General features: G+C 45.9%; 1 protein-coding gene across 1 annotated transcript in view; it reads right to left on the bottom strand.

Annotated features, from left to right (window-relative positions):
- tmem94 (transmembrane protein 94) overlaps positions 1–19,778 on the bottom strand; it is an 85,867-nt gene extending 66,089 nt beyond the window's left edge. Inside the window, 2 exon segments of the mRNA XM_080517250.1 lie at positions 11,107–11,287; positions 19,672–19,778. Of these exon segments, the coding sequence (XP_080373376.1) occupies positions 11,107–11,130 (24 nt within the window). The 5' untranslated portion in view covers positions 11,131–11,287; positions 19,672–19,778.
- Positions 19,779–20,212: the final 434 nt, after the last annotated feature.

Here is a 20,212-nt window from a genome sequence, read left to right as displayed (position 1 = left end):
AGACCAGACCCAGGCCTCGATCAGATTTGGTACCAATAATACCAATAATGAATATTTTTCTACATGCGACTGCTTCATCATTGATGTGTGACTCACGCCACGGATAAGCACAGGGGGAAGCATCTCTGCCAAAATGTTAAAAGCTGTGCTCCCTTTTTTCTTCATTCTCCTTTTTATTTCCCTCCACATTTTGTCGGCTCATATTTAACAACCACTTGAACATGCATATATTCGCGCTGACCTGTGGTCCCAGACATGGCGGGTTACCCCCAATTGGGGAGCCAAATACTCTTTACTTTTAACTTTGTATGTTTGGTGTTAGGGATGCATCGATCCAGGTTTTTTGGCTTCCGATCCAATCCCAATATCAAACTTTATCCATCCAACCATTATCCGTCCCTTATCCAGGGTGGGCCAGGTGTTTGCTTTAATAATATTATTATCATTATTGGTTATTTTATATGAGGCAGTAATAAACTCATCTCCACAGGAAAGTATGAAATGTACAAATATATGCATGTATTATCTCAAAATGTAACTTGAGGTTAGTGAGAGGTCAGAAAAGGAAGCAGTACAAAATATTTTAGTTCCATTTGGACAATTTGGGGGTCTGTGTGACGTCATCAACTCATAATAAACTAGTTCTATGGTTAAAAGCTCACAATCACTTTATTAATCCCTGGAGCAATTGTTTAGCAACGCAGCACCAATAGAATGTCTCCAGCTCTAACGCTGCTCCAAGCATTGGGACTATTTTCATGGAGTTTAGCGTGGAGGAGGAGGTGTGAATCGCCTGCTACCACGGAGGAACGAGCCATTCTCCTTGGCGAGCTGGTGTTTTAAAACGGTGACGTCTGACTGCAGAGAGTCCACCTCGCTGTACAACGGCTTTACAAACATTCATGTTGATACTTGATGCAGCTTTTTGAGTGTAAAATCCGTCCACACAGCGACATGTGGTCAGGAAAAGTCGGTTTGCACGGTAGCACCACTTCCATAGCATGCTAAGCTGGCTGCAAACTGTGGAAAGGATTCCCTGACTCATTTCTCCTCGTCACATTGGGACCCGCCTCTGTTCAGGAAATCCGGTCCACAGTTTGCAGCGAGCGGAGCAGAGCAGCCAGAACAGAAACATGTGGACTCATTTCAGCAGAAGCACAGATGCGGCTTCATGGATCGGAAACCTCTGCAGGTTGCATCAGAAATGTCCTATCCGTGATTTACGTTCATATCGGAACCCGATACTGATGCTGGATCGGAGCGGCCCCATCCCTATTTTGTGTATTTGGGTGCTTATGGCATATTTTTCATCACACATATAATAGTTTTATAGTTTTATCATGACCTCTACCCAGGCTGGTTTTTATTGAGGTGTCTGGTTTTTATGTCGTTTGGGCTGAAAACAGTGAGCCACATCTGGCAACGCTGGTGCTGACAGATGTGCCACTCGTAAATGGCGTTCTCTGGCATGACTTCACGTTGTCTTCTGCGCTACGTGGCCCAAAACTGTTAGGCCCGATCACGTTCACAAGACAGTCCAATAGAGGTCGTGTTTGAAATATAATATGAATGATCACGCAAAAAAATTGGATACCTGCAAATTGAGCGTCAAGACCTGCAGTGTGAACATAGCTCAAGTTAAACAGGATTGGGCCTGGTTAATACAGATGAGAATAACTTTTATACTCATGCGCTTGATTGATAATGTTCAGATGTTGGAAAACACAAGTTTCTTCTAAAGGTAGTCTCACACAGGAAATCATACAATATGACAAGCTGGAGATGCACACAGCAGTGATGGGCTTATGTAAATGATTACTGTCAAAGCTGTCATCAATGAAGTGGCATTTTAACTTTATTTCCAAGATGGCGCCTCTGTGTTGGGCTGGCCGTCTCCCTCTGCTAAGTGTGTTGCTGTTGTGTCTGCTGTCTGCTTTATGGAGTGTGTCATCGCTGCAGGTGTACGATCGCCTGACACTTCTTAATATTCACGAGTCTCTGGAAAAACTGACAAATCTGCGGCTCTGATGATTATTCAAAAACGCCTCTGCCTTTCCTGGCGTCCATACCACCACATCTACGGCATCTCTCCTGCTGGATACCCCGCAGTGGTCGCCGCAGAAGACGCGGAAAACGAGGAGGAATTCTCAACAAACTGAAATCCTCCCTGGCTTCTTCCAGTCCCGAGCCCTTTTGCCTACGAGCTGGATCCTCCACGGATTATCGGGGCTACGATCTGCGGAGTTCCGCGGAGTACAGACGCCGGTGGCTCCGGCCGGTTCTCGGGGACGCCGGGGAGCTGCTTCCGTGTTGTCGGGCTGTACGGACCTCCCAGCGGGGCTGTGTGCCGGGGAATCTCCGCTCGCTCACCCGCTTCTCTCTCCAGACTGACCGATGCTCAACTCATATGGCGCTGATTAATTCCAGATCTCTCACAAATGAGTCATTTATTTTGAATGACTTTTTTTTATGACTGAGCTCCTCCCCCTATCTCTAAGGGTGACTGAGCTCCTCCCCCTATCTCTAAGGGTGACTGAGCTCCTCCCCCTATCTCTAAGGGTGACTGAGCTCCTCACCCTATCTCTGAGCGTGACAGAGCTCCTCCCCCTATCTCTAAGGGTGACTGAGCTCCTCCCCCTATCTCTAAGGGTGACTGAGCTCCTCCCCCTATCTCTAAGGGTGACTGAGCTCCTCCCCCTATCTCTGAGGGCGACTGAGCTCCTCACCCTATCTCTGAGGGTGACTGAGCTCCTCCCCCTACATCTAAGGGTGACTGAGCTCCTCCCCCTATCTCTAAGGGTAACTGAGCTCCTCCCCCTATCTCAAAGGGTGACTGAGCTCCTCCCCCTATCTCTAAGGGTGACTGAGCTCCTCCCCCTACATCTAAGGGTGACTGAGCTCCTCCCCCTACATCTAAGGGTGACTGAGCTCCTCACCCTATCTCTAAGGGTGACTGAGCTCCTCCCCCTACATCTAAGGGTGACTGAGCTCCTCCCCCTACATCTAAGGGTGACTGAGCTCCTCACCCTACCTCTAAGGGTGACTGAGCTCCTCACCCTACATCTAAGGGTGGCTGAGCTCCTCACCCTATCTCTAAGGGTGGCTGAGCTCCTCACCCTATCTCTAAGGGTGGCTGAGCTCCTCACCCTATCTCTAAGGGTGACTGAGCTCCTCACCCTATCTCTAAGGGTGACTGAGCTCCTCACCCTATCTCAAAGGGTGACTGAGCTCCTCACCCTATCTCTAAGGGTGACGCCCACCCACCCTATGGAGGAAGCTCATTTCAGCCGCTTGTATCGGGGATCTGGTTCTTTCGGTCATGACCCATAGTTCATGACCATAGGTGAGGGGAGGAACGAAGATCGACCGGTAAATCCAGAGCTTTGTCTTTTGGCTCAGCTCCTTCTTCACCACGACGGACCGATACAACGTCTGCAAAACTGCAGATGCTGCACCAATCCGCCTGTCGACCTCACACTCCATCTTCCCCCCACTCGTGAACAAGACCCCGAGATACTTGAACTCCTCCACCTGTGACAAGGGCACTCCACCGACCTGGAGGGGGCAAGACACCTTTTTCTGGTGGAGAACCATGGCCTCGGATTTAGAGGTGCTGATCTTCATCCCAGCTGCTTCACACTCTGCTGTGAACCGTGTCAGTTCACGCTGAAGGTCCAGGGTCAATGAAGCCAACTGAACCAGATCATCTGCAAAAAGATGAGATCCTGTGGTCTCCAAACTGGACCCCCTCCGGCCCCCGGCTGTGCCTAGAAATTCTGTCCATGTAGGTAATGAACAGAATCAGTGACAAAGAACAGCCCTGCCGGAGGCCAACGTGCACTGGGAACAGGTCCGACTTACTGCCGGCAATGTGAAGCAAACTCCTGCTCTGGGCGTACAAGGACCAGACAGCCCTTAACAAAGTGCCCCGGACTCCATACTCCCGGAGTATACCCCACAGGATGCCCACCTTCTCCAGGTCTACAAAACACATGTGGACTGATTGGGCGAACTCCCATGAACCCTGAAGAACCTGGTCGAGAGTATAGATCTGGTCCAGTGATCCATGACCAGAATGAAAACCGCATTGTTCCAGGTTCGGGCATTTCCACCACGACAGGCGCCAGAGACCCTGAGGCCACAGCTCCGAGCAGCAGCTTTGACAATGGAAGTGGAGAACATGGTCCACTCGGACTCAATGTCTCCAACCTCCCTCGGGATCTGTGAGAAGCTCTCCCGGAGGTGGGAGTTGAAAACTGCGTGGACATAGGGCTTGGCCAGGTGTTCCCAGCAGACCCTCATGTCACATATGGACCTGCTGAGTCTATCCGGCCTCCTCCCAGTCCAGTGCATCCAACTCACCACCAGGGCCAGAAATCAAATGACACGAGATATATATATATATATATATATACATATATATATATATATTTATATATATATCTCGTGTCATCTGGACTACATATATATATATATATATTCTCCCCCTTGAACTGCAACCTTATCGTGGTGGGGGAGTTTGAGCACCCGAATGACCCTCGGAGCTATGTTGCCAGGGGGCTTGGCCCCCCAGTAGGGTCTCCCAAGGCAAACAGGTCCGAGGCGACGGGTCAGACTAAAAGCAGTTCACAAGACCCCATGGACACACTCACGAGGAGCAAGGTGACGTCGCCCGGTTTGGTGCAGCCGGGGCCACACCCTGGAGCCAGGCCCGGGGTGGAGGCTCGCACGCGAGCGCCTGGTGGCCGCGTTCTTGCTCGCGGGACTCGGCCGGGCTCAGCCCGAAGGGACGACGCGGGCCCCTCCTCCTCATCCTCCTGTGGGCCCACCACCTACAGAGGCTGCCGTAGGGGTCGGGTGCAGTGTGGATTGGGTGGCAGTCGACGGCAGGGGCCTCGACGACCCGATCCCCGGACACAGACTCTGGATTTTGGGACATGGAATGTAACCTCGCTGGGTGGGAAGGAGCCCGAGCTTGTGAGGGAGGTTGAGAGATACCGTCTAGATATAGTCGGGCTCACCTCCACTCACAGCTTGGACTCTGGAACCCAGCTCCCCGACAGGGGCTGGTTACTCCACTTCTCTGGAGTTGCCCGCGGTGTAAGGCGGCGGGCTGGAGTGGGCTTGCTTATCGCCCCACAGCTCAGCCGCCATGTGTTGGAGTTCACCCCGGTGAACGAGAGGGTTGCGTCCCTACGCCTACAAGTAGGGGACAGGTCTCTGACTGTTGTCTCGGCCTATTGACTGAACAGCAGTTCAGAGTACCCAACCTTCTTGGAGTCCCTGGGAGGGGTGCTGGATAGTGCCCCAACTGGGGACTCCATTGTTCTCCTGGGGGACTTCAACGCCCACGTGGGCAATGACAGCGAGACTTGGAAGGGGGTGATTGGGAGGAACGGCCTCCCCGATCTGAACCCGAGTGGTGTTCTGTTATTGGACTTCTGTGCTAGTCACAGTTTGACGATAACGAAGACCATGTTCGAGCACAGGGGGGTCCATAAGTGCACATGGCACCAGGACACCCTAGGCCGGAGGTCAATGATTGACTTTGTGGTCGTGTCATCTGATCTCTGGCCACGTGTCTTGGACACTCGGGTAAAGAGAGGGGCAGAGCTGTCAACTGATCACCACCTGGTGGTGAGTTGGATGCGCTGGACTGGGAGGAGGCCGGATAGACTCGGCAGGCCCAAACGTGTTGTGAGGGTCTGCTGGGAACATCTGGCCGAGCCCTCCGTCCGCGCAGCCTTCAACTCCCACCTCCGGGAGAGCTTCTCACAGATCCCGAGGGAGGTTGGAGACATTGAGTCCGAGTGGACCATGTTCTCCACTTCCATTGTCGAAGCTGCTGCTCGGAGCTGTGGCCGCAGGGTCTCTGGCGCCTGTCGTGGCGGCAATCCCCGAACCCGGTGGTGAACACCGGAAGTAAGGGATGCCGTCAAGCTGAAGAAGGAGTCCTACCGGGCACTGTTAGCTCATAGGACTCCCGAGGCAATCGACAGGTACCGGCAGGCCAAGCGAGCTGCAGCCCGGGCTGTGGTGGAGGCAAAAACTCGGGTCTGGGAGGAGTTCGGAGAGGCCATGGAGGAGGACTTTCGGTCGGCCTCGAGGAAATTCTGGCAAACTGTCCGGCGCCTCAGGAGGGGGAAGCAGTTCTCCACCAACACTGTTTACAGTGGAAGTGGGGAGCTGTTGACCTCAACTGGGGACATTCTTGGGCGGTGGAAGGAATACTTCGAGGACCTCCTCAATCCCGCCACCACGTCTTCCATTGAGGAAGCAGAGACTGGGTTCTCAGAGGTGGACTCGTCCATTTCCCAAGCTGAAGTCACCGAGGTTGTTGTGAAGCTCCTCGGTGGCAAGGCACCGGGAGTGGATGAGATTCGCCCAGAGTTCCTTAAGTCTCTGGATGTGCAGGGACTGTCGTGGTTGACTCGTCTCTGCAACATCGCGTGGCGGGCGGGGACAGTACCTCTGGACTGGCAGACCGGGGTGGTGGATCGGAGGGTGTGTTCCAACTACAGAGGGATCACACTCCTCAGCCTCCCCGGGAAAGTCTATTCCAGGGTACTGGAGAGGAGGGTCCGGCCGTTAGTCGAACCTCGGATTCAAGAGAAACAATGCGGTTTTCGTCCTGGTCGTGGAACACTGGACCAGCTCTATACCCTCCACCAGGTTCTCCTGATGGTGGAACACTGGACCAGCTCTATACCCTCCACCAGGTTCTCCTGATGGTGGAGCACTGGACCAGCTCTAGACCCTCCACCAGGTGCTCCTGATGGTGGAACACTGGACCAGCTCTATACCCTCCACCAGGTTCTCTTGATGGTGGAACACTGGACCAGCTCTAGACTCTCCACCAGGTGCTTGAGGGTTCGTGGGAGTTCGCCCAACCAGTCCACATGTGTTTTGTGGATCTGGAGAAGGCGTTCGACCGCGTCCCCCGAGATGTCCTGTGGGGGGTGCTCCGGGAGTACGGAGTCCGGGGTCCCTTGTTGAGGGCTGTTCGGTCTTTGTATTCCCGGAGCAGGAGTTTGGTTCGCATTGCCGGCAGTAAGTCGGACCTGTTCCCAGTGCACGTTGGCCTCCGGCAGGGGTGTCCTTTATCACCGGTTCTGTTCATCATATATATGGACAGAATTTCTAGGCACAGCCGGGGGCCGGAGGGGCTCCGGCTTGGGGACCACAGAATCTCATCTCTGCTATTTGCGGATGATGTGGTTCTGTTGGCCCCATCAAACCTGGACCTTCAGCGTGCACTGACACGGTTCGCAGCCGAGTGTGAAGCAGCTGGGATGAGGATCAGCACCTCTAAATCCGAGGCCATGGTTCTCGACCGGAAAAAGGTGGCTTGCCCCCTCCAGGTCGGTGGAGTGCCCTTGTCCCAAGTGGAGGAGTTTAAGTATCTTGGGGTCTTGTTCACGAGTGGGGGAAAGATGGAGCGTGAGATCGACAGGCGGATCGGTGCAGCGTCTGCAGTTATGCGGACGTTGTATCGGTCCGTCGTGGTGAAGAAGGAGCTGAGCCAAAAAGCGAAGCTCTCGATTTACCGGTCGATCTTCGTTCCTAGCCTCACCTATGGTCATGAACTATGGGTCATGACCGAAAGAACGAGATCCCGGATACAAGCGGCTGAAATGAGCTTCCTCCGTAGGGTGGCTGGGCGTCACCCTTAGAGATAGGGTGAGGAGCTCAGTCACCCTTAGAGATAGGGTGAGGAGCTCAGTCACCAGGGAGGAGCTCGGAGTAGAGCCGCTGCTCCTCCACATCGAGAGGAACCAGCTGAGGTGGCTCGGGCATCTATTTCGGATGCCCCCCGGACGCCTCCCGAGGGAGGTGTTCCGGGCATGTCCCTCCGGTAGGAGGCCTCGGGGCAGACCCAGGACACGCTGGAGGGACTATGTCTCTCGGCTGGCCTGGGAACACCTTGGGGTGCCACCGGAGGAGCTGGAGGAAGTGTCTGGGGCGAGGGAAGTCTGGGCAACTCTGCTTGGACTGCTGCCTCCGCGACCCGGTCCCGGATAAAGCGGTAGCCAATGGATGGATGGATGGATGATATAAATATATTCTCAACATATAAACGAACAAATATATCAAAACAACATCCAACTGTTTATATATGTAACATCGCATTGTTTCAGAAATTTCTGCAGTCTTTTCAGTGAATAATACACAAATTTAAACCAAGCTCCACATCCTCCAATCCCTTTACCCTCTGGAACTATTGTGTGATGGGGCTCGATGAAGGGCAATTAAGTTTTAAACAAATATTCTTCCTCAGATTAGAAGAATTCCCGTTGCTGGCCTTGCACGCCACATCACAAATATTTCAGCGAACGTGATCTGCATTGCCCTTTGATATTTGTGCATTGCTGCGTTCCAGTGCAGATCGGAAAATCGACGACTCTTCAACTCATACAGTCACAAGGATGCAACACAGCAGATTCTGAATGCAGCTCTTATAATCCAATATGAAAATCAAGGCAAAGCAACAGGATTTTTCCACGGCCTGACAGGGCGGTGCATGAAGAAGCCTAAGCGAGGTCTTAACGATACATTGATGCATAATGTTATGGAGCTACGGATGGGAAAGAAGCACTGCTGGAAGAGAAGGGTTTTTCAAAACAGACTAACAGAAACTGAAATGTAGAGTAAAGTTTGAGTTTAAAAACACATCTGTGTGCAAAACACAAACAAAAAACTTCACCTTAAAGTCCTAGTGGAATGAAAATTCGACTTCCAAAACACTCTGGCTGTCGCTTCTAGGGGCATTTTCATGCTAACTGGCTGAAGGGTAAAATGTTAAAACACAGCAATCTGCCAGAAAATAGCCGCTAAACGGCGCTATTTCCTCTGCTGAGCGGAGCTTCTGACAATAATAGAGTGACGCCACGAGTTGTGCACACGCCCAAGTTGTGTTTACATTATGGAGGATCAGAGTTTTGACCACGAAGAGGCTGAATTGAACCATATTTCATCATCATGGTCATTTCAAAGCCAGTGATTGATGAAGAAGACACAGAAGGTGGTTCTGCCATCGGTGACCCCGTCTGGAACATGTTTGAGGAAGCAGAAGACGCTTCGTCCTCCATTCGTCCTCGTCTCCTCGCCTCAGCACTTTTCACCTTTGAGGCTTTGAGGCTCCTGACTTTTGGCAGAACGACCGGCTTCCTGGATCCAACACGTCCAAGAGCTAGAAGACTGTGGAATCACTGGAGATGAGTCCAGGTATTACTTGATTGTCTACTAGCCGCCCGAGCTAGCCGCGCGAGCTAATGGCTAGCCGCTCCCGCCGCCTGTGCTCCTTTTCTCCTCTCTGGTCTCTTCCAGGCTCAATCTTTCGTCAAGGCTCATAAAACGCCGACTATAACTTCAAAACACTGTAAAAACTTGGATATTTAAGAGGGAAACAAGCCGATATAAACACAACAGATTGAGATCTGCACAACTCGTGACGTCACACTCACAAAAAGGGATTCCCCCTCGGCTGGAGATTCAAAATTCAAATAACTTTGTTATGCGACAACAGTGGTGGGGCAGAGTCAGAGGAACCTTATAAGTAGTACCCCAACTATCGTTTTTTGCAAAGTAGTGTTTTACATTTCACTAGGCCTTTAAGGTTAACTTGCCAAGTTAATTATGGTTTAAAGATATGCCGCCTATATTGATGCGTTTATTTACTAAATGCAGATTAACATAAGATGAATCCACATCACATATATCTCTTACTACTTACTAAGTCATCAATAGGCATCGCAAAGACACCATGAAATCATAAAATCATGAACTTACCATGTCAAGCAAATAAAAAGGACTAAAGGTGTACTCTAACCCTGAGTTGGGAGCACATTCATGTGCTCTTGAGAAGGAGGGAGGCTCCACGTTTCTGACTGTAATGTTAATGATTAGATAATCCAGAGCAGAGGTGGGACTGCTGCCTGTACGAAAGGTTTGAGGACTCCGAGTGGTTCCTCCCAACATTTATGTTTAACTGCAGAGGATTGATCTTTCATCCCTCCTCTGTGAAGCTGAAATCACTGAGCAGTAACAAAGAAGCAGGGCTCACTTTGCCTTTGCTAAGTAAGTTCAGTTTACATGAAGTAAGTTTGCAAACTAGTCACATTTTTCACATATTCATGCCGCTCAGCTGGAATAAGAGTCGAGGGGTATGTCCGAAAAGTCCCTCCTATCTCCTAATCCATCAAATGTACCTTTACCCCGGAAGTGTTTTGTGTAGCGGCCATGAAAAGGACTGTCTGAATTCTCAATAAGCAAAGTAAAGGAGACTTGTTGCTTCCTTTACAGCCTACTTTAGCTTAGGATAGCACTGATGCTTCCTTTAGAACCCCCTTTAGCATATCTACCTGCAGTCCTCCTTCCAAAACTGTTTTAACTGACTCAACACGCCATCTTGTGGAGTGACAAGGTATTACAAGACTAAATAGTCAATGATAATACGTTTACAAACTTCTCATGATATTTCCACTGATAACAGTATTTTCACATTTTTGGGACTTTTTTCTCACAGACTGCTAATGATTTGGAAATGGCTGTTTTAATGTTGTTTTAATCAAAGATCATGGTGGAAGTGCTCAATGGTTCAAATGGCTAACGTAGTTTGAAACAATTGAAATGGCTAAACTGCTTAAAATAATATATAATATGCTAAATCGGCTTATTCTGATAAAATGGCTAAAACGGATCAAATTGCTAAAGATAATAAAAGTCAGCAACTCTGAATTGTAGTTTTCAAATGTCATAAATATAACAAAGTACTTTTTTAAATGAAAAAGGTCTTCAGACTATATACATTTAAAAACTAATAGTGCAGATGACTGAATACCTTGTTGATCCGACTCTTTAAAGAAGACCGACTCTGATCTCCAGATCAGCATCTTGTTCAATAGTTACCTGGTGCCTGGAGAACCGTCTCCCTGAAGTGTACTAAACCACAAACGTCTTCAGAAGAACCTGCGACGGTGAACCAAGCTTTCACACGGCATAGAGGTACATCTCAGGGGCATAATGCATTCAGACAACACCCCCCCCCCCCACCACTCCTCAGGGTAATTCTGCAGCGTCAGCAGAAGACAAGCAAATCAAACTCACCCGCTTCTTATCCTGCGTCTCCATGGCAGCCGCAAACACTCAACATGCTCCGCTGACGGCCTGACCCGGCCGGACCCCCGTCAGCCCGAGCGAGCTGCGAGCGGGGGCCACAGGGAGAGTCGGTGGGTGCAGCCTCAGTCCTCCACCCAGACGGTTCTTCAGATCAACACGACATGCAGGTCTGTGGAAGAACCACAAATAAAAAGTAGTTGTGAATCACATGAAAAAGACGTCTTTTAGAGGTCCCCTCACTGTGGATTCTGTTTGGCTGTGGGCCGAGGCACAGGAATCCACTGCCACCAGATCTGCTCACTGTGGACACAGAAGCTGAACTCCACAGTCAGCAGTCTCCATTGGCAAAGCTCCTAACACAGGAGAAAAGAGGCGGGCACAATCGCAGAGTGGCGAATTTGTCTCTATCTCCGGCTGCAGAACACCATGGAGGACAGTCATCATGATACAGATCCTCATGTTCAACCATATGTGCCCGAAAGAAAAATATGTATTAGGTACATTTTAGTTTTCTGTATTAGTTGGGTATAAAATATTGGAATTTAACACTCAACCCACTACACGAATCCTGATTTTTAAGTAAAGTTATCCCTGCTGGGCCTAAAGTATTTTGTGCCGTTTTTCACTACAGTTGATTTTTCCTTTATATTTCAAATATAAAATCCTTAAACCTTGCCTTGTTTGGTGTCATTTTGTTCATGACAACCTCATAAATGCAGCTCTGAAGTATTGTTTTCAGTTTGGCATACTTTATTAACACAGTGGATCTAAAAACACCATAAAATTACAAATTCGGTTGGGAAAAACATACATTTATTGATGACAAAATTCATAGACATGCTCAACGAATCATTTAGTTTACTTGTGAAGTAAATCTAAACTATAACTAACTAAAGTTTATCAAAACAGGACTGAAAAAACAATTATATAGAGATATTTACAGTGAAATAGAAGCACTGCCTCAGGCGTTTTTGTAAAACTATTTATAAAAGGTCACACATATAATGTCAGGAGAAGACAAATGATTTGTGCCACTCAAAAAAACAGATTGTGTCCAACACAACACAGAGGGACACGTCCCAGGCAGGACATTTCCATGGAGTGTCTTTTCTTTTCTTGTGTTCCTGCGGGCAATGTTTACATTTTAGCCTTTGGCTGTTGTGGTGGAGCTGGAATGATGGGGACAGGGTCTGGTCTGGGGGACACCTGTCCTGGTATGGGGACACCTGTCCTAGTCTGGGGGACACCTCTACTGGTCTGGGGACAGCTGTCCTGGTCTGGGGGACACCTCTCCTGGTCTTGGGTGACACCTGTCCTGGTCTTGGGACACCTGTCCTGGTCTGGGGGACACCTGTCCTGGTCTGTGGGAAAGCTCCCCTGGTCTGAGGGACACCTCCCCTGGTCTGGGGGACACCTGTACTGGTCTGGGGGACACCTCCCCTGGTCTGGGGGACACCTCTCCTGGTCTGGGGACACCTCTCCTGGTCGGGGGGACACCTATCCTGGTCTGGGGGACACCTATCCTGGTCTGGGGACACCTGTCCTGGTCTGGGGACACCTGTCTCCCCTCTTCCAAAACAAAGCTGTGGTCTTCAATATTGTCATCAGAATCACTCTCAAACTCAATGTCAGACTCCATGTGCTCTCCTTCTCCTTCTTCTCCTTCTCCTTCTTCTCCTTCTCCTTCTTCTCCTTCTCCTTCTTCTCCTTCTTCTCCTTCTCCCTCTCCTTCTGCTTCTCCTTCTTCTCCTTCTCCTCCTTCTTCTTCTCCCCCTCCTTCTGCTTCTCCTTCTTCTCCTTCTTCTCCTTCTCCTCCTTCTTCTTCTCCCCCTCCTTCTGCTTCTCCTTCTTCTCCTTCTCCTCCTTCTTCTTCTCCCCCTCCTTCTGCTTCTCCTTCTTCTCCTTCTCCTCCTTCTTCTTCTCCTTCTCCTCCTTCTTCTTCTCCCCCTCCTTCTGCTTCTCCTTCTTCTCCTTCTCCTCCTTCTTCTTCTCCTTCTGCTTCTCCTTCTTCTCCTTCTTCTTCTTCTCCCCCTCCTTCTGCTTCTCCTTCTTCTCCTTCTCCTCCTTCTTCTTCTCCCCCTCCTTCTGCTTCTCCTTCTTCTCCTTCTTCTCCTTCTCCCTCTCCTTCTGCTTCTCCTTCTTCTCCTCCTCCTTCTTCTTCTCCCTCTCCTTCTGCTTCTCCTTCTTCTCCTTCTCCTCCTTCTTCTTCTCCCCCTCCTTCTGCTTCTCCTTCTTCTTCTCCTTCTCCTTCTTCTCCTTCTCCTTCTTCTCCCTCTCCTTCTTCTTCTCCTTCTCCTCCTTCTCCTTCTTCTTCTTCTTCTCCTTCTCCCTCTCCTTCTGCTTCTCCTTCTCCTTCTTCTTCTCCTTCTTCTCCTTCTTCTTCTTCTTCTTCTCCTTCTCCTTCTTCTCCTTCTCCTTCTTCTCCTTCTCCTTCTCCTTCTGCTTCTCCTTCTTCTCCTTCTCCTTCTTCTCCCTCTCCTTCTCCTTCTTCTTCTCCTTCTTCTTCTTCTCCTTCTCCTTCTCCTCCTTCTTCTTCTCCTCCTTCTTCTTCTTCTTCTCCTTCTTCTCCTTCTCCTCCTTCTTCTTCTCCTTCTTCTTCTCCTTCTCCTTCTTCTCCTTCTTCTTCTCCTTCTTCTCCTCCTTCTTCTTCTCCTTCAAAAGAAGTGGGAGCAGCTGATGGAGGTTCATGAGGCGCCTCATTGTTGTGATGGAGAAGGGAGTTGACTGGCAGCTGTGTGTGTGTGCTGCAGTGGTGAGGTGGAGGTTCAGCAACAGTGTGTGCTCAAAGAACGAGGTCAGACTACCTGAATATACTGAATGACCAGATTATTCCATCAATGCATTATTTCTTCCCTGATGGCACAGGCATATTCCAAGATGACAATGCCAGGATTCATGGAGCTCAAATTGTGGAAGAGTGGTTCAGGGAGCATGAGACCTCATTTTCACACATGGATTGGCCACCAGTGTCCAGACCTTAACCCCACTGACAATGTTTGGGATGTGCTAGAGAGGCTTTGCACGGCAATGCAAGATCTGGGTGAAAAATGGAAACAACACTGGATGGAAATAAATCTTGTGACACTGCCGAAGCTTATGGAAACAACGCCACAGCAGCATAATCAAAGCAAACGAAATATTAGTGTTTGACATTTTGTTTTTTGGTGGTGACTTTTTTTTGGCCAGACACAAACTGACAACACAACATTTTGTGTTGTCAGTTTGTGTTCTACATTACTGGACTCTGTCATGAATGTCCTGCATCAGTTGTGTGTCTTTTTATTGGTGCCCTCTGGTCACTGAATAATATCATTTAATGTATGATACTACAATACATTTCTGGTCTAAAAGTAGTCATTAATTCTCTCGTATTCTCTATTACATAGAAAAATGATCACAACTGGAGAACTCCAAGCTGTTGCTGCAGGATGTACAGAAGACATTGCCTAAACAAAAGTGCAAAAGCCAATGTGACCCCCCAGCAGCAGGCAGGTGATGAGGGAGGCGGGGGGGGGACTACATTCTGAGACAGTTTTCTAGGTTTTTGCTCTCCATCATATGGGACGAAAACTATGATGTACCTGCAACACAAAATGTAGCCTTTAAAAAAATCTATTGTTATTTCTCTGATTGTAATTTTAATATAACATGAATTTGGGGGTGGGCGATATGGCAAAAATATCATATCACGATTTTTTTTCCAATAAAATCACGATCACGATATTGCGATTCTTTAAAAAAACAATTAAAAAACATTTTAAGACTAATTTGCATGTTCTTTAACCATTTTCCTCTACGGTAAACATATATAGTTTATGTAAACATGGAAACCCTAAAAGCCCTAAGAGGCAAAAGAACATTTACAACAAAAAAACTTTCTGAACAGGTTTTAATTTAAATATTGCCATTTTCTTCTCGTGGCCACTACTTTGAGCAGACTTCGGAACCCATTGTTTGCCACACTTTGAATGGGAATCATGTCTTTAGCAAGGTAATAAGTTACTCCTTCAGTTATTTCTTTCTACCGCTTGCTGTTTTTTCATATGTAGTGCCCATAATAAATGACCACCTGACCCGTGGCTTGTTTTAGCTTGATGCCAGCGGCTGCGGTGTGTCGGCTCTCCGTTGGGCTCGGCTATCAGCGTATTGTTTTGGATGCTGTCTCCATACGTGATTAAACAGGTTTGTCGTGTTGCCACATACGAACAGTCTTTGCGAACTTCAGAAATCACTCTGGTCTGCGCCAGGTCTTCCGGGTTAAAGCCAAATCATGTCCGTAGAGTGGAGGTGGAGTTTTTTTTCTGTTTCACTTTCTCTTTCTGCCATGACTTCACACAAACTGCCCTGCTGATAGCAGAGCACCATGCGCTCCATCTGTGCCCGCATAGATCTCGCAATATAGATTCACCCATCTTTCTGCTTTATGAGATCGTCCATACGTTCTTATCCTTAACGACCTTATATCGTCAAATCGCACACTCTTACATGCAACAGTTTTTGTTTAGCAATGTATATTTCACTGGGTGCAGGACTAGTGCAACCCATAGCTCAATCGGACGAGTGGAGAAAAAAAATGAAGATCTATCACTGATAAGCCAACAAACAGAAACAATAGAGACGAGTAAGGAGAGAGGAAGCCATCAGGGCACTAAAGAACCACTTCCTGGTACAGAACTGGGGTATGATATACCAACACAAAGACACTGATGGGGCATATGAAACATTCTTGGAAACCTTTAGGACACTCTGTAATAAACATTGTCTAATCAAAGAATAGAACAGAAACTTTAAATACAGTAACTGTCCATGGATCACAAAGGGACTACAAAATGCCTGCAAAAAGAAAAAGGCACTTTACAGGGATTTCATAAGACGAAGAACTAAAGAGGCAGAAAATAAACATTAAAAGAATAAAAATAATTCAACTCATATAAGGAAAAGTAAAAAAAAGAATATTATAGGAAAATGCTTGAAGAATACTAACATAATAAATAATATAATAAAAACAATATTAAAGGAATATGGGATATACTGAACAGTCTAATAAGAAATAGCACTAGTCAAACAACGTATCCCAGGTATTTCATTATTAAAGATAAAGATCTTGATTAGAGGACATAGCAAACAAATTTAAGAATTTCTTTGTAAATGTAGGATCTGACTTAGCAGTGAGAATCCAAAATCAAGGAACAACTGGAGAAAAACCTGATTCTAGCTCAATGGTTCTCAAACCAGCGGATGAGAAAGCTATATTGGATATTGTTACAAAATGTAAAAACAAAAAGTCTACTGATGTGAATAATATTGATATGTTAGTAAAATAAGTCATTGAGGGGATTTCAAAACCTTTAACATACATCATTCCAAATGGGTTCATTTGGAATGATGCAATGGTTGATTTGGAACAGCACTCACTGCTGTCACACTGGACAACAGGACTGTGTAGGAACAGCAGCAGCAGGTGAAACAACCCCTGCATCTAGGACACTTTATCTAAGTCACTTCATTTTGTAAAATTGTATATAAGATACCTCTATTCTACTAACTGTGTGCACTGTCCTTGCCTATTCTACTAACTGTGTGCACTTTCCTTGCCTATTCTACTAACAGTTTGCACCTTCCTCTCCTTTCCTCATGTGTCCTCAAGAGCTGTATGCAACAGGTAAATCTCTCCACTGTGAGATTAATAAAGGCGATCTTATCTTATCTTATCTTATTTCCAAACAAAACAAAAATAGCAAAGGTAATACCTCTTTTCAAAACTGGGAACAAACACCACTTCACAAAGTACAGGCCTGACTCACTTCCGCAATTCTCCAAACTATAGAAAAACTCTTCAACAACAGATTGGATTCATTTGTAGAAAAGCACAACTTGCTCACAGACAGCCATGGATTCAGATCTAACAGATCAGCATCATCAGCAATCATCGAATCAGTTGAGGACATCACAAATGCTATAGACCAAAAAAGGGAAGCAGTGGGATTATTATTCATTGATTTGAAAAAAGCTTTTGACACAATAAATCATGATCAATAAACTGGAAAGATATGGCATGGGGCGTGTTGCATTAAAATGGATCACAAGCTACTTCAGACAGTTTGAGAAGTTGGGTAATGTCAGTTCAGCATGTTTGGACATTGCTTGTGGCGTCCCCCAGGGGTTAGTGTTAAGACCAAACGTTTTTATACTCTGCATAAATTACATCTGTAAAGTTTCCAAGCTGTTTAAGTGAATCCTATTTGCAGATAATACACATTTTCTGCTCTGGTGATAATTTAGATAAACTATTAGAAGACATTACTACAGAAATGAGATTATTAAAAATATGGTTTCATAGAAACAAATTATCACTCAATTTAAATAAGACAAAATTAATGATATTTAGTAAAAGTGCAGAATAAATAAATTAAAAAAGTGAATATTTTTCATGAAGACCATTAAATGCTAAATAAAAGAGGTGTGTCTGAACAAGCATGACTAATGACACAATCCAACATTGATTTGGAGTCCATAGGTCACATGACCTGGACGCTATTGAGAAAAATTTGTGTTTTTCATAGAAATGATCAATAGGTTCTTGGTCATGTGACCTATTGACTCAATATTAATGTTGGATTGTGTCGTAAGCCATGCTTGTTCAGATACACCATTTATTTAGCATTATTATAATTTTTTTAATATTACAATATTTATGAAAATTACTGTAATTTTTCTCAATTGGTTCTTGGTAATGTGACCTATTGACTCCAAATCAGAGTTAGATTGTGCTATTAGTCATGCTTGTTCAGCGTTAAATTGTTTTGTTTGAAAAATATTAAAACCTTTATGAAAATTACTGTCATTTTGCTCAACAGCTTCCAGGACATGTGACCTACTTGCTCCAAGTCTGTATTGGATCCCATATATAAGCTGATGAAGGTCTTTCTATGAACTTTGTATGGTCATTTTTCAAAAAATAGTCACATATCTACAGAAAATGTAAACTTTATTTCTGCTCATTAACAGGTAATAGATTCCAAATCCGTGTTGAATCACGTCTTCCAAATATCTACACAGGCTGGTTAAGAGACGAGTTTCTAATCAGTCCATACTCGACAACATTGTTAACAACGTGAAAACCAAATCATTTCAAAATGTTCTTTATTTTGAAAACAGAGAGTTTGACTCTGCTCTTTGACGTTACTGTAAAAACCCCAATAGGTTTATCGTGTTAATTATTTAACTTGTGTATGCATGTATATGTGTGTGCATGTGTATCACATATGGAGGTCAAAGTGTGTAATATATAAGATAGACATAGATATATATTGTGCCGAGCCCCATAGAAGAATTGCTCTGACTACAGATTCTTTTTCTGCCAACTGACCAGCCAGAGGCTTTTATTTTGACAATAACACCCCAACCGGATCTTCAGAGCGGACGACACTCCACACAACACTTTCTTCACTCATGGTTGCAAACCAACATCTAACAAACCAAAATAAACTAGATGAAATAATGACTCCCTGAACTGGGGAACAAAAACACATAAACACAATCAACACAAACACCAAGCCCAACAATAACCCTCAATAACCTCCAGCAACACATAACATGAATTCCCATCATGCCTTGCAGCGACCAACTCCGTGATCGCTACATCGCTGTGGATATATATTCATATAGATAAATATGAATAGTTAGTATCATATATGTATATAGTACACAAATTAAATATTTTTTGAATGAGACAGATTTAACATATGATCATTGTACATGTTTCTGACTGAGACAGATTTAACATATGATCATTGTACATGTTTCTGACTGACAGATTTAACATATGATCATTGTACATGTTTCTGACTGAGACAGATTTAACATATGATCATTGTACATGTTTCTGACTGAGACAGATTTAACATATGATCATTGTACATGTTTCTGACTGAGACAGATTTAACATATGATCATTGTACATGTTTCTGATTGAGACAGATTTAACATATGATCATTGTACATGTTTCTGACTGAGACAGATTTAACATATGATCATTGTACATGTTTCTGATTGAGACAGATTTAACATATGATCATTGTACATGTTTCTGACTAAGACAGATTTAACATATGATCATTGTACATGTTTCTGACTGACAGATTTAACATATGATCATTGTACATGTTTCTGATTGAGACAGATTTAACATATGATCATTGTACATGTTTCTGACTGACAGATTTAACATATGATCATTGTACATGTTTCTGACTGAGACAGATTTAACATATGATCATTGTACATGTTTCTGACTGACAGATTTAACATATGATCATTGTACATGTTTCTGATTGAGACAGATTTAACATATGATCATTGTACATGTTTCTGACTAAGACAGATTTAACATATGATCATTGTACATGTTTCTGACTGAGACAGATTTAACAGTGGTCCCGTCATGTCAACGAAAGACGCTAACACTGCCCCGGCCTGGTCCTGACGAACGGGTGCCACAGTCACCCCAACACGCCGTCCTAAGTCTCTATTAATGTCCCGCAGAGACTCACCTGTGGTTTTGTCCCTGCCGCAGGTGACGTCCGCGCAGAAAGACGCTGTCCTCTCAAAAACAAGCCTCAGTGTGAGCTCTGTGTCCACCAGCAGCCATGTTCTCTGCTCTCTGCGCGGAGCTCGGAAGAGCTGTGATTGGATATCTCCGGCTGGAGCTACTGTGTGATTGGCCAATCTGAAAGTGAGCGGTCGGGTTGTTTGTAAGAGGATGTTGTTACGCTCGTAGACGTCATACTGCTGGAGTGTGTTGGTCCGCCATCTTGGATGAGGACTTCCTTCTTTCTCGGAAGTACCTTCACTTCTATGGAGGTGGGTACAAGATTAAAATCATCTAAATGCCCTGAATTTAAGACGTATCTTAAACTGTAACGTTTTTTTTTTTAAATAGAAAACATGTTTTTGTCATTTAGGATAATTTGGTACTGTACAATGTACCATTGTTCCTAAAAAACCTGATTTAGATCAGAGACTCTCAAAGTGATTAAATTATCAGTAATATAACAATCAGTAAAGCGTATATTAAAAGTTTGTTTTTAAGTC

Source organism: Blennius ocellaris (assembly GCF_963422515.1).
Source record: "Blennius ocellaris genome assembly, chromosome: 21".
NCBI classification, from domain to species: domain Eukaryota; kingdom Metazoa; phylum Chordata; class Actinopteri; order Blenniiformes; family Blenniidae; genus Blennius; species Blennius ocellaris.
Note: the sequence above shows the minus strand (reverse complement) of the source record. Positions and strands in the feature narration are given on the sequence as shown.